Source organism: Cyprinodon tularosa, unplaced genomic scaffold (genome assembly GCF_016077235.1).
Source record: "Cyprinodon tularosa strain WSP-4 unplaced genomic scaffold, ASM1607723v1 ctg310, whole genome shotgun sequence".
In the NCBI taxonomy this organism is placed as follows: Eukaryota; Metazoa; Chordata; class Actinopteri; order Cyprinodontiformes; family Cyprinodontidae; genus Cyprinodon; species Cyprinodon tularosa.
The window spans coordinates 446,993-459,351 of record NW_024039020.1 but is presented as its reverse complement, the minus strand read 5'-3'; the positions used below and the strand labels follow the sequence as shown (position 1 = coordinate 459,351).

The window sequence follows — 12,359 nt, the reverse complement described above, 5'->3', positions numbered from 1 at the left end:
ATACGCTTTCTAACTCTTGCAGACAGCCTCTGGGCAAAACTCCTGTTTCTGCTGTAAAATTATTACTACCGGGAGCCTAAACTGCAACATTTATTCCCACAAGTGAGCAGTTATACAATCATCTTACAACGCATTGATCACACTGACAAACTACAATTAAATTCAGCTGGTCCCACTACTAGGTGTCAGTATGCTTATTAACTTTCTGAGTGACACTTTGGCTTTTAGTGGTAAGTTCCAGACCCTGTTCATGGCTCTTCACGCTCTGGCTGTTGCCCTTGTCTGTCCTCTGCACAATAGGGGCGCTAATTTCTTAACAGCACTCTCATACCAGAGGTGGGGAGGAGGTCTATGTGACATATAGATTCACAGACTGACACCAAAGGGTTTTGTGTGTTTGTCCGTGCTGTTACTATCAGCTCAATCCCTGCGGCTTTTAGAAACGACCCTGACAGCTTTCAAAAATCTGCCAAGGTGCTCTCTGTGATGTAAAGACACACACAGAGCAGAAAGGTACCTATTAAATAATAATGTTTTCACTTGAGTAGAAAACTATAATCCTCACATTTGGATAATAACACACTTCTAAAAACACAGATAAGCCCCATGTAGCTGATATAGTGTAGCCTGGCCAGCTAGACTGATACGCTGTGTCTGAAAAGAAGCTGGTAGAGTCTGACCTCAGTGACTCACAGAGTGAGCAGATACTAATTACATTAAATCAGATAACTATAGATTCAATGCAAAAATGTCTTTCTTTTAAACACAAAGCTCTTACGGCAGCCCGTTTTTAAATTTTTAAAGATATATCGAGCTCATTGTGGACAAACAAAATGGCATCATTAAAACATCACTCCATTGAGGCTGCAATCTTGACTCTTATTGTTACAGAAACGCGCACTTGCATTATGGGTAATTTTGGCATAAGTATAAACTGCTTCCTCCCTCCTGTGATTGCTCTGGTCTGTGTTAGACCAAAGTCTGTGCCTTACCAGACTGACTTACATCCCATGTAGCCAGCTTGGCTGTTGTGGCTTGATACTGTGTGAAGCATTGAATGCTTTTTCTGTAAATTCCCTGCAAACTAAAAAACTCTTCATCAGACAATGAATACAGGTTTGCCTTGAATGCCAGTTCAGACAAACAACAAGGATGGGATGTTACTGAGAGGAACCATTAGAAGCACAAATAAACACCAATAATATTGTCAGTGGATTCTCATTCTGCTCTATCATTTTGCACTTTAGGCAATTGCTGGGTTACAATAACAATTAGCCACTTACAGCCCAAATTAAAAAAAAATGGTGGCTGACATTAATGCCACCTGCTAGAACAGCTTACTCATTACAGCGTTGTTAGCTTTTGTTTTGTTTTCTTTTTAATCCCTATTAATTTTTCATGATTCACATTGAGTATACTGTAACTCACCCAAAAATCCTTTTTTTTTTTTGCATTCAAACTGTATTAACTACATCTGGGTTACTCCTTTAATGTCACTGTGCTCTTATATTTTCATGTGAGGTTTTTTATTTTGGCTATATTTGTGTTAAAACCTCCTCCCTGTTAGTTGAATGGCAATCAATACAGTTGTCTTTTCTTATTGATCAAAAGGATATGTGCCGATATATGCCTTGATAACAGCTACAGGCATTTTACACCAAAGCCTCATGTTTAAATATTGCAGCACCTCAGTCAGGGATAGATGCCTCCAGAGTAAGCTCTATGTTTTCAACTGAAAAGATGGCTGAAAAATCACAAAAGATCTAGGTGTAACTACAAGAGTCCCTGTACTCTCTAGTCTGCATGCTTAGCTAAACAAAGTTAGCTACAGCATGCTGACCATATCCCCTGCTACCACTCATGGAATAGAATAGAATTCAACTTTATTGTCATTACATTGTCACAAGTGCAAAGCAACAAAATTCACTCTCTGTATTTAGCCCATCCTTTTGGAGCTGGGTTAAATGTGGAGGTTAAGGGTCTTAATCAGGGAGCCAGAGTGGCAGTCCATGGGAGTGGGGCTTGAACTCAGAATCTATGGGATCAAAGCGCAAGGCCTAAACCACTAGGCCACCACTGCCCTCATCCCACTTATCACTAACTCATCCCAACAACGCCTTACCACTCAACGTCTATTGGCACTGACCAGTTGGGTGGCATTTCCAAAAATTGTTGGGGTTAACTACTGTCTGTTTAAAAGCTGTATTTTACTTTATAATTAAGTTTCCAAGAACAAAGCTATTGTTACCAAATCTCAGTTAAAGGAATAGTACACCCAAAACATGATTAGCCTTCATTTTCTACTCACCCCCATGCTGAACAACCCTCTGGAGTACTTTTTTGATATCTCAAATGCATCTGGAGATCTGGGAGGCTTCTTGCTGTCTGCTGACATTCAAATAATGGAGGTCTATGGTGCCCGAGGCAGAAAGGTCCATAAAAGTCCACAAAAAACTTGTCAATATTCCTCCATACTGCTCGTCTAATGTATTCCAAGTGTCCTGAGTGGGTAGCGTCCATAATTTACTCGAAACAAAGTCATTTAGAATGTTTTTAGAGCATAAACAGTAGTGTATAGGATTTCCTAAAAGCGCGTTCACGAGTCTACGGAAACCGCGGCAGATCAAACCAGACGAAAGTGCGCATTCAGCTCGGCAAAGAACTCATGCTCTTCCTCAACACTGAAGTCCTCAGACATTTTTCTTTCGTTGTTTCTTTCTTTGCAAATGTAAACAGCACATTTCTTCTTCTACGCTTGCATTATCAGCAGAGCAGACGCTGAATGCACACTTTCGTCTGGTGTGGTCTGCCGCGGTTTCCGTAGACTCGTGAACGCGCTTTTAGGAAATCCTATACACTACTGTTTATGCTCTAAAAACATTCTAAATTACTTCGTTTCGAGTAAATTATGGACGCTACCCACTCAGGACACTTGGAATACATTGGACGAGCAGTATGGAGGAATATTGACACGTTTTTTGTGGACTTTTATGGACCTTTCTGCCTCGGGCGCCACAGACCTCCATTATTTGAATGTCAGCAGACCGCAAGAAGCCTCCCAGATCTCCAGATGCATTTGAGATATCAAAAAAGTACTCCAGAGTGTTGTTCAGCATGGGGGTGAGTAGAAAATGAAGGCTAATCATGTTTTGGGTGTACTATTCCTTTAAATTTCAGTTTTAGTTACAGAGTATATGATGATTGGTGCCACTGCAAATACTGTACTTGGTGTGCTGTGAAGAGTTTAGATTGACTATTGATTGCTCTCTGAAAAGTAAAGAACTTAGTAGTGGTTTATAGTCCCCCTTGATTTTGTCAGGACACTAGGGAAAGTCACAATCACTCTGTGGAGGGTCACTCAGGATGTAGTCTAAGGACTTTTAGATTGGGCTGTTTATAATTATACTGCTTGCAATATAGCCTTAGTGACCTTTATTCTGCTATGAAAGAAACTGATAAAAGGGGTCGCACTATCAAACTATGTGAACCCGCAAAGTTACACTCAATGCTCTTCCCACATACTGCCTGATTCTTATCCCTCCCCTCCAACAGCCTGGCCTTGTATTGCTCAGGAGAATGCTAACAAAGCTGAGGGAAGTGTGAGACTTCCACATGGAAGAGGCAATTAACAGCTCAATGCCCTAAGGGATAAAGTGGGAAAGGCAAGGAGGGAGAGAGAAAATGTCTGGAGATATGAGCATGTGAGGAAGCGGCAAAGGAGTAAAAGAAAAATGTTGTAATTTCAAATCCAAAACTGTGGAGCAATGAAGGTAAAGTCATAGTATTGATGTTCATATTGTTCTTTTCGAAACTCCGACTTGAAAGATCCTAAAATACATTAAAGAAAGACAAGAAGCTGGTCAAAGACAAGTACATAGATAAAAGATGAGGAAGTAGGAAGTAGCTAAAGGTAACACCGAAACAGAGTCAAAGAAAAGCTTGTAAGAAAAAGGGATGTGGGGGAGGACTAAAGGGAGGGAGACAGATAGAGGGCTATTGTTATCAGAGTGAGATCTGCCAGTCAGTTCAATCTCACTCGACACAGCTGCCACACTGATTCTTATCTCCACAGAAGAGATTAAAACAGTCGAAACAAGCAAGTCTTGTATCATCCACAGCACTCAAAAAAGACAGAGGGAGTAAACTTCCCTACAAACCAAAAGAGATGGAGTGATAATAGGCAGAGGGACATGCCTGGGTTCTCTTATAGAGTCATCACTTACTGACCGCTTTGCTGACATTCAGGCTGGCCAAGTAAACCGGGACCAGGTGTTAGTGAGAGGAAGTCATCCCTCTCTGACACTACAGGCAAACTCATCAGGCTGGTTTGACATCCACGATCATTCTTTAACTTCTGCTGTTAGCCCAGAACAACAACATAACCTGCTGAAACAAGGACATGGTGGTATTGCTTGTAAATGTTTCATATTTCACACCTCAACTCTTTGGCTACCACCGTATTGCAGCACAGTCCTATCCAAATTTGTCACTAAGTGTGAGAAAATAGTTTTGTATTATCCTGCACAGATAGGAAATATAAAGTTAAACTTACTTTGTGGTTAATTTATTTATTTTCCCTCTATGTTTGGCTAGCAGAACCCATTAGAGTATGAGTCTAGAGTGGGTTGGCTTGATGAATCTGCTGTCTGTTTGATATGATGATTCAGCTGCACTATTACCATGAGCGATTTCATCTTAAGGCAATGCAAGCTCTTTCACTTTATGGTCAAAGAGGCAGAGGGAGCTGCTGATGACAAAACACAAGTTAATGTGGGATGAGACAGAGGCATTTAATCAGGTTCATCAGATATATGGGGATGATGATGTAAATTCTAACGTAATGTATGGTGATGACCAAACTCCAAAGCAGGAACACACACACACCCTTAAAATTTGGCAGGGAGAAGAGATAAATGACCCACATGATCAGATTAGTGTGGTCGTTTGCATACACTGCATTTATGATCAAAAACTTGAACACCCATTTCCCATTAGCAGCAGGGAAAACTTGCCATTTCCAGGCTTGACCGTGACCTCCATGGCACGGCATGGCAAAAAATGCTATGAACTTTACTTTAACATTTGTCAAACTGTTTCCATAATTTGCAAACATCTTACAACTCCCAACTAATTAAGATTAAGTAGATCTCCCATGCCTTGTTAAAAAGTTACCTGACAGTGTCCTTGTGACCAAATGCTAAGACATGACCTAGCAATTCCACTGCGATTTAAGAGAGGTCAGGGAAGATGCATGTATGAATGGGGATTGCTCTTCTTAATATATTCCACAGTAAAGATCAGTGCTGGGCCACCAGGAGAGTGAGATGAATAGCAATGACTGTTTGTATGGACTGGCAGATAGGAGAAGACCCTCACTGCACTGCATTAACTTTTAATTACGACCGTCTGGGAGATTCAATTACCCATTTGAGACTAGACCTGCCAGGGCTCTACAATCAGAGTGAGCCCATCTGTGCCAGGGTAAAAATTTTACCTTTCGATAAAGTGAAATGGTGGTTATTTCTGCTTATATTTCTAATTTTAAATTTAATTTTAAATTTGAAATATATCATTATTTGTTTCTGGCTGATTTTTTTTTGTTCTTTCATTGAAGGTTTCTGTCCAACATTTCCTTCACTGGCTCGACAGGACTGATCCAAGTGGATGCATATGTTTCTAGAGTCCTTTCCTCACAACTCTTCCATGTATGGAGTCTTAAAAGAGGAGCCCTGGGTCAACCAGCTTGGGTTACTGTAGGACAGTGGACCCGTGGACGACTGGAGCTGGAGGGCGGCATTTTGGGAGGACTTGGTAACAGCCAGGGACAAGGTCTTGGAGCTGGAGTAAGAGGAGGGGACGGCCAGGGAGATGGCTATTTGGGAGGACTCTGGAGGCCAGGACTTTCCGTTGAGGGACACCGCCTCCGTGTGGTGACGTTGGTGGAACACCCATTTGTCTTCACACGGGAGGTAGATGAGGATGGGTTGTGTCCAGCGGGTCAGCTTTGTCTGGATCCTAGAACCAACCGATCTGATATAATCAATGCTCTCTTTAACCAACTACACAACCCCAACTCTACAGTAATGGACTGGGAAGGAATCGGTGGGTTTGTCTGGCACTTATTTACTTAATAATGCATGAATAAGTAACTAATTCAGACACTCCAGTAAAATTACAAATTTAGCACATGCAGACAATATGTGTTATTAATTACTTATATATCTAATTACAATCTATTTCAGGGCTCGATGTTAACCATCGCCCGATCGACCGGGGCAAGTAGTTTTTTTTACTCTTGTCGGGAGAGTACAAATTTCATTGCATTTGCCCCCCGGGGAAGTGCAATGATCGCAAAAAAAAAAAATGTATCACTCAAAATTACTTTAAAATCACCGACATTCGCTGAAAATGACCCACAAGCTTTGCCGGCGCGATTTTTGTTGTTTTGTACACATTCTCGCGTGATTTGAAAAAGCCACGTGATTTTCCGCTAGATGGCGTGATTTTTGTCCGGGAATTGGCCCGTTAAAGGACCAGATATGGACAAATTCAGCGCCACAGAAGCCGTGGAGAACTGGTGGAAAGATGATGATAAAGCCAAACAACCAGGATTCAGCTCTTAGGGAGGGAATTCTGCAGAGCAGCAGCTGGAAGATGAATTTAATCTATACTATAATACACGCTAGATTAAAAATGATCAGTCAGCGATTAGGAAAATAATAATTGTAAGCGCACAGTGTAAATATTTCTGTCATATGGCAGTCTTCTGTACAGCTGTCATAAATTAAAAAATTTTCATCAATTTTTTTTCTCTTAGACATTGGAGTGGTGCATTTAAATGTTATAGAGCTAAACATGTCAAATTGGTGAGTAGTAGTAGTGTAAGTTTTTTTTAGATTTTTAACATTACAATTTATATTTTTCCAAGCACACAACAGTTTAAAGCAAAGTTTAGTTTGAAAAGAATGTGAAGGCAGGATTGAAAGGCATGTTAACACGGTAATGTAGGCTTAAGTTCATTATCTGACACATGTATATACACACCAGGAACCTGGAAACTTACTGAATTACAAAAAACATAAAAAAAAACATGTTTCATTGATATATATACAAAAATGAATATTAGGAACTATATTTATCAAACATTATACTGGGCAAGTAAAAATTGTTTCTGGGCAAATGAAAAGTGAAAGCCACTTGCCCAAAGGGCAAGTGGTAAAAATCCTTAACGTCAACCCCTGTATTTATAATTTCAGTGCTTTCATCTGAAAAGGGCATTACCTCTCAACAATTCTTGAAACCAACAATCTTCCCAATTCATACTTCACTTTTAAGTCAATACAACTCCAAAATCCATTAAATGAGCAATATGAAAGGAGAATTGGTTTGTTGCATATCTCTAATCAAATGTTCAGAAATATAATTGATAGAAAAAAACCTGGGAAAAACTAACACAAACCAATTCTGACAATTGAATTTCTCTAAAGTTCACCATGACTGATTCCATGATCCTTTGATTCTTCCAGGTTGATGTTAATACTATGTAAACTGACACACATTGATAGTAATTCAACAAAGCAGAGTAGTTTTAAAGTGTTATACTGTATATATTGGTGATTGCTGTAGCGTCAACTGCATAATGAAAGTGAAGACTTCTACTACATGCTCATCCAGGAGAACCGAATCCTGCAAAGTCAATGACTTAATACAATCAGACGGGTTTCCTTAGATAGAAAACCTTTAACCAATCTGACTGCTTGACTCTAGTCAATTGTCTATGCAAAGCGCCTTGAGATAAATGTATTGTGAGTTGGCGCTATCTAAAGAAATGAATTAAATGAATGAAAAACTGTTAGTGCAGGATCATTAATGGTCATTAATGTTTAAAAACATATCAGATTTTCTTGTCAGGGGCTCAGTTCCAGTTGTATCACCAACAAATAAAGAGCATTGAAATTATTTAGTCAATTTGAGATGAAAATCACTCTATTAACCATGAATTAGGGGATGTGTTTCTAAATCAGTCAGGTATTTGGTATCTGGCCCACAGGTTTTCCTAATTTTTTGTATCTATAATTAAAAATCTGCTACCAGATCACACAATTTGAGACGTGTTCTTACCTTAAAGCAATAATACTATAATGATTAGCTGTATATAATACATTTATATATGTATTTATATATGTATATATGTATATATATATATATATATATATATATATATATATATATATATATATATATATATATATATATATATATATATATATATATATATATATATATATATATATATATACCTTCCGATATTCCGAACATTTATGTCAATGTAAACACAGCAATTTTCTAAATGATATTGGGTGCAAATTTTTGAAAAAAGAAAATAATGTATTAACATTTGTGAAAAGGCTTTAAAATGACTGAATGTGGAAAGGACGCTAAAAACTTTCCAGATGCACTGTATCTGGATGGCTCTTAGGCAAGACTTCAGAGTAGTCTTTTATGTAGTTATATGGGTACAGGAAGTTACTCTTTAAGTCATAAAGGTTGCACTGTGTTCATATTTTGCGCTCTAAGGTTGGGAAATCCTACTGTTCTTTTTACCAAGTGGTTAATTCCTTACACTTAGGTATAGAAACAAAGTAAATGGTAAAATTCCAAATATACCAACTTTAACTTTATCCTTTTGCATAGATAGAACTTCAGACTAGTTCCCAAACCAAGAGAGCTCATACAGTATATGTCTTTAGCACTAGATGTTATGTGGACATTAATAAGGAAATTTAACTTTTTTTTTTATGAAGCACCCTTTAGAGCTATAAATGGCAAATTACAAGTTTTCATAGGGTTGTCTATGGGTTTAGATTCATGGAGTCATCTGGGCCCAACCTAAAGGAGTTGGCAGACTACCGTTTTTAATTAACTAAGATTGCAAAAAGACTTTGCCAAAGAAATCAAGATAGCAAAAAGTTTGGTTTGCACTCCCAGCTGTCTGTTTTTATACATATTTTAAGAGTTTATTATTTATTTATTTTTAGTATTCTAGGCTTAATTTTAGTAAATGTAACCCGAGGATTTTGTGCCAGGTTCATTAAAATGTCCAGGCTGAATTTCTCTTTTATGTACCATCAGCAATTTTCTTGAATCACTGTTGTATAGAGATTCCCAGTGGTGCAACCACTGCACTTACAAAGTATGCATATGAATGTCTGAACGGTTTGAAATCATTATCTCTCTTTTTTCTTTCCTTAGACTTACCGGGAGACCTAAGGAAGTGCTGCTATGGATACTGCATTGACTTGTTGGAAAAACTGGCAGAGGACATGGGATTTACCTTTGACCTTTATATTGTGGGAGATGGAAAGTATGGTGCGTTGAGTGGGACGGGACGCTGGACCGGCCTTGTGGGGGACCTCCTGAATGGAACAGCTGACATGGCGGTCACTTCTTTCTCCATTAACTCTGCCAGAAGCAGAGTTATAGATTTCACCTCTCCCTTTTACTCCACCAGTCTGGGAATTCTGGTATCAAAGCTTAAAATTGTTAATATTTTTTTTTGTTAAAATGTTTTGGTTATATGTATTCTAAAGCTGGAGGAATGCCAAATGGGGTGCCAACAGAAATGTTCTTAAAACACCTATTTCTCTACATGTAATAATTTTCCCCATTTTATAAAAGGAGTCAGTAAAAAAATGTATTGGTGAAATTATGCTACTGCAACGTTTTCTTTTGCAAGATTTATTTATTCAGAGGCCTCTCACATGTATTTATTCTGGTGTAAAGAAATTTGTTCATGTTTGTATGTGATATGGCTTTAAAAAATTCTAGATTTTATGTCCCTGTTTAAGCCTACAGAATCTTTTTATCTCATCACTACTGTTTCAGAAAAGACCTAACACGATGTAACCTTTAATTCTTTTGTGCGTTTCACTCTTAATCCCAGTCTTCTGGAGGGAGAAAGATCTTCTTTTTGGCAATTAGTTAGTGGAGCTTTGTGGAGGAAATGTTAATTATAAAAGTTTAAAACAAAAGTCACAGTAGCTTAACCACTGTCAAAAGTACATAGGAAATAAGAACTCAATTACAGAGAAATGGCATTCTTGTAAAATATGCATGCACAATAAGCAATTCATTCAGTTTGCTTGAAAGTAATTGTAATTAGACTGGTATAAATTAGGATTGTATTCTAGAAAAAGAGTAAGACATATTGAGTTCTGTACTTAAAAGTAAAAATAAGGAATTTATTGAGTTAATTTCCTGAAGTGTTTTGTTTGTTCTTTAATCATTCAGGTTCGTAGCCGGGACACGGCAGCGCCTATCGGTGCCTTCATGTGGCCGCTCCACTGGTCCATGTGGGTGGGCATTTTTGTCACGTTGCACCTCACAGCACTCTTCCTCACCTTGTATGAGTGGAACAGCCCATTTGGCATGACTCCCCATGGCAGGAACAGGCTGCGTGTGTTCTCCTACTCATCTGCCCTCAATCTCTGCTACGCAATACTCTTTGGACGCACCGTTGCCACCAAGGTAAAGAAGCTCTCCCTCTGTGGCAAGTAGGTATCATGCAGGTGTTGTCTGAAAATAGAAATTAGCAAAGGAAGCCGTGGAGAGAGAGGGATGCAGTCCAAGAGAAAGAGAACAAAAAACAGTAAGGAGTAAGTCATGAGAAAAAGCATGAGGAAAATGATAGCGATGAGTGTTAACAATGAAAAGATGAAGAGCAGAGTGGTTAAGAGGGTAGGCAGTGATGAAGTAGAGAGATACGGGGAGGTAATGTACGTACAGGGAGAGAAAAGAGAAAGGGTAAGTGTGTTGACAGATACGAAGGGAGTTTTAGAACAGAATGATAGGGATGGATGAAAGTGGTGAAAGATTTAACGGTTACAGGTCAACTCCCTAAAGTAGTCAGACAAAAGGTTATATAAAAAAAAAGAAGCAGGAGCTGTGGACTGCTTAAGGGTTGCTAAGGTGATGGAACACAAGGTAACATCAGGCTGACAGATACATTCTTAGACAGAGTTCAAAGTGTAATTGTGGAAAAGAGTTTGAAGGTGATGTTCAGTAGATTTGTCTTATAGATATAGTTCTGTGGCTGTTGGCTGAAAAATCACTCCACATACAAATAAAAACAATAGTAATCCACACATTCAAAGAAATCTAAATAAATTGCTCCTTATATGGTGAATAAAAAGCTGAATAACAGAAACATTTCAAGCATTTGGTGAAAAACAGACTTAACATCTTGAAGCCACTAGGGGCCTCACCTATGCAACGGGATCTGTAGATACATTATTCCTACAGTGTGACTTGAATGCTTGAGTAGGGGAATCTATCAGCTTTCTGGTCTTACTTTCAGACAAACTGATAGTTCATTTGAAGTGTTTGTGAGATTATTAATTTAGAATCCATCAACCTTCAATGTGTCTTCTTAACAAAAACGTTTAAAGTAATCTTGTCTCTCATTTATCCTCTTAAAATAAATCCAGTCTACAAGTTTATTATGAAGAGAAAACAGCTGTAATTACAGTTTAGCTTATCTGATCATTTTCATGGAATAATGTCTACAGGTCTTTGTGAAGCTTTCTGTGGGTTTTCCTTGGTGGTGTTGTGGTCATGACCACCTAACCAAGACAGAGTTAAAAGGACTAAGACCACAAAATAACAAGATAAGACCAAGACATGGAGTAAATGCAGATAAAAACAAGAACCGATACTGCCCTAACACAAATATATATTTTATTATTCTATTATCAATATGTTTAAAGCAACATTCAATGTTGTGATCAAGTTAATCCTGCTGCTAAAATATTCAAACGAAATACTGTAGATCATATTTCAGCTAACCTACAGTATAAAATAGCTAGAGACCGACTGGTTGCAGTTGTGCACCTAACTTCTGCCACAAAACCCAACTTTCATGTAAGCAAAATTTCAAGTTTTCATTTTGTCTGATAAATCAGACCAGCTGTTAATAAGTAAATAAGACAAAGCAGTGAACTAGCAGACTAAACCTGAGCAACATTAGTGTTAGATGTAGGCAGAGTGAATGAAAGGAGACAGTTGGTTTTGAAAAGATCTAACCCATTTAGCAATATTGCACAGAAAGATGAACATCCAAAAATGCATGGAAAAATGTTTTCTCATCACTATGAACTTTTCACCCTCAGTGTGTAATGATGCTGTTTTCTGTTTTTGGATGCTGTCAGCATTTCCAATTGATGTAGTAAAACTTATTTGAATGCAGAGAATACATTTGCCTAAATTGCATGATAAATTATACTGCAGCTCTCATTTTGTAAAAATTCGGTTCACCATGTCTAAAACTCAGACAGGACTAGGTAGAAATGTAGTCAGGACAC

At 38.2% G+C, this 12,359-nt stretch overlaps 1 protein-coding gene across 1 annotated transcript in view; it reads left to right on the top strand.

Annotated features, from left to right (window-relative positions):
- grin3ba (glutamate receptor, ionotropic, N-methyl-D-aspartate 3Ba) overlaps positions 1 to 12,359 on the top strand; it is a 170,588-nt gene that overhangs the window by 103,257 nt on the left and 54,972 nt on the right. Inside the window, exons 3-5 of the mRNA XM_038292327.1 lie at positions 5,615 to 6,102; positions 9,253 to 9,524; positions 10,291 to 10,527. Coding sequence (XP_038148255.1) covers positions 5,615 to 6,102; positions 9,253 to 9,524; positions 10,291 to 10,527 — 997 coding nt within the window. The remainder of the gene's footprint in view (positions 1 to 5,614; positions 6,103 to 9,252; positions 9,525 to 10,290; positions 10,528 to 12,359) is intronic.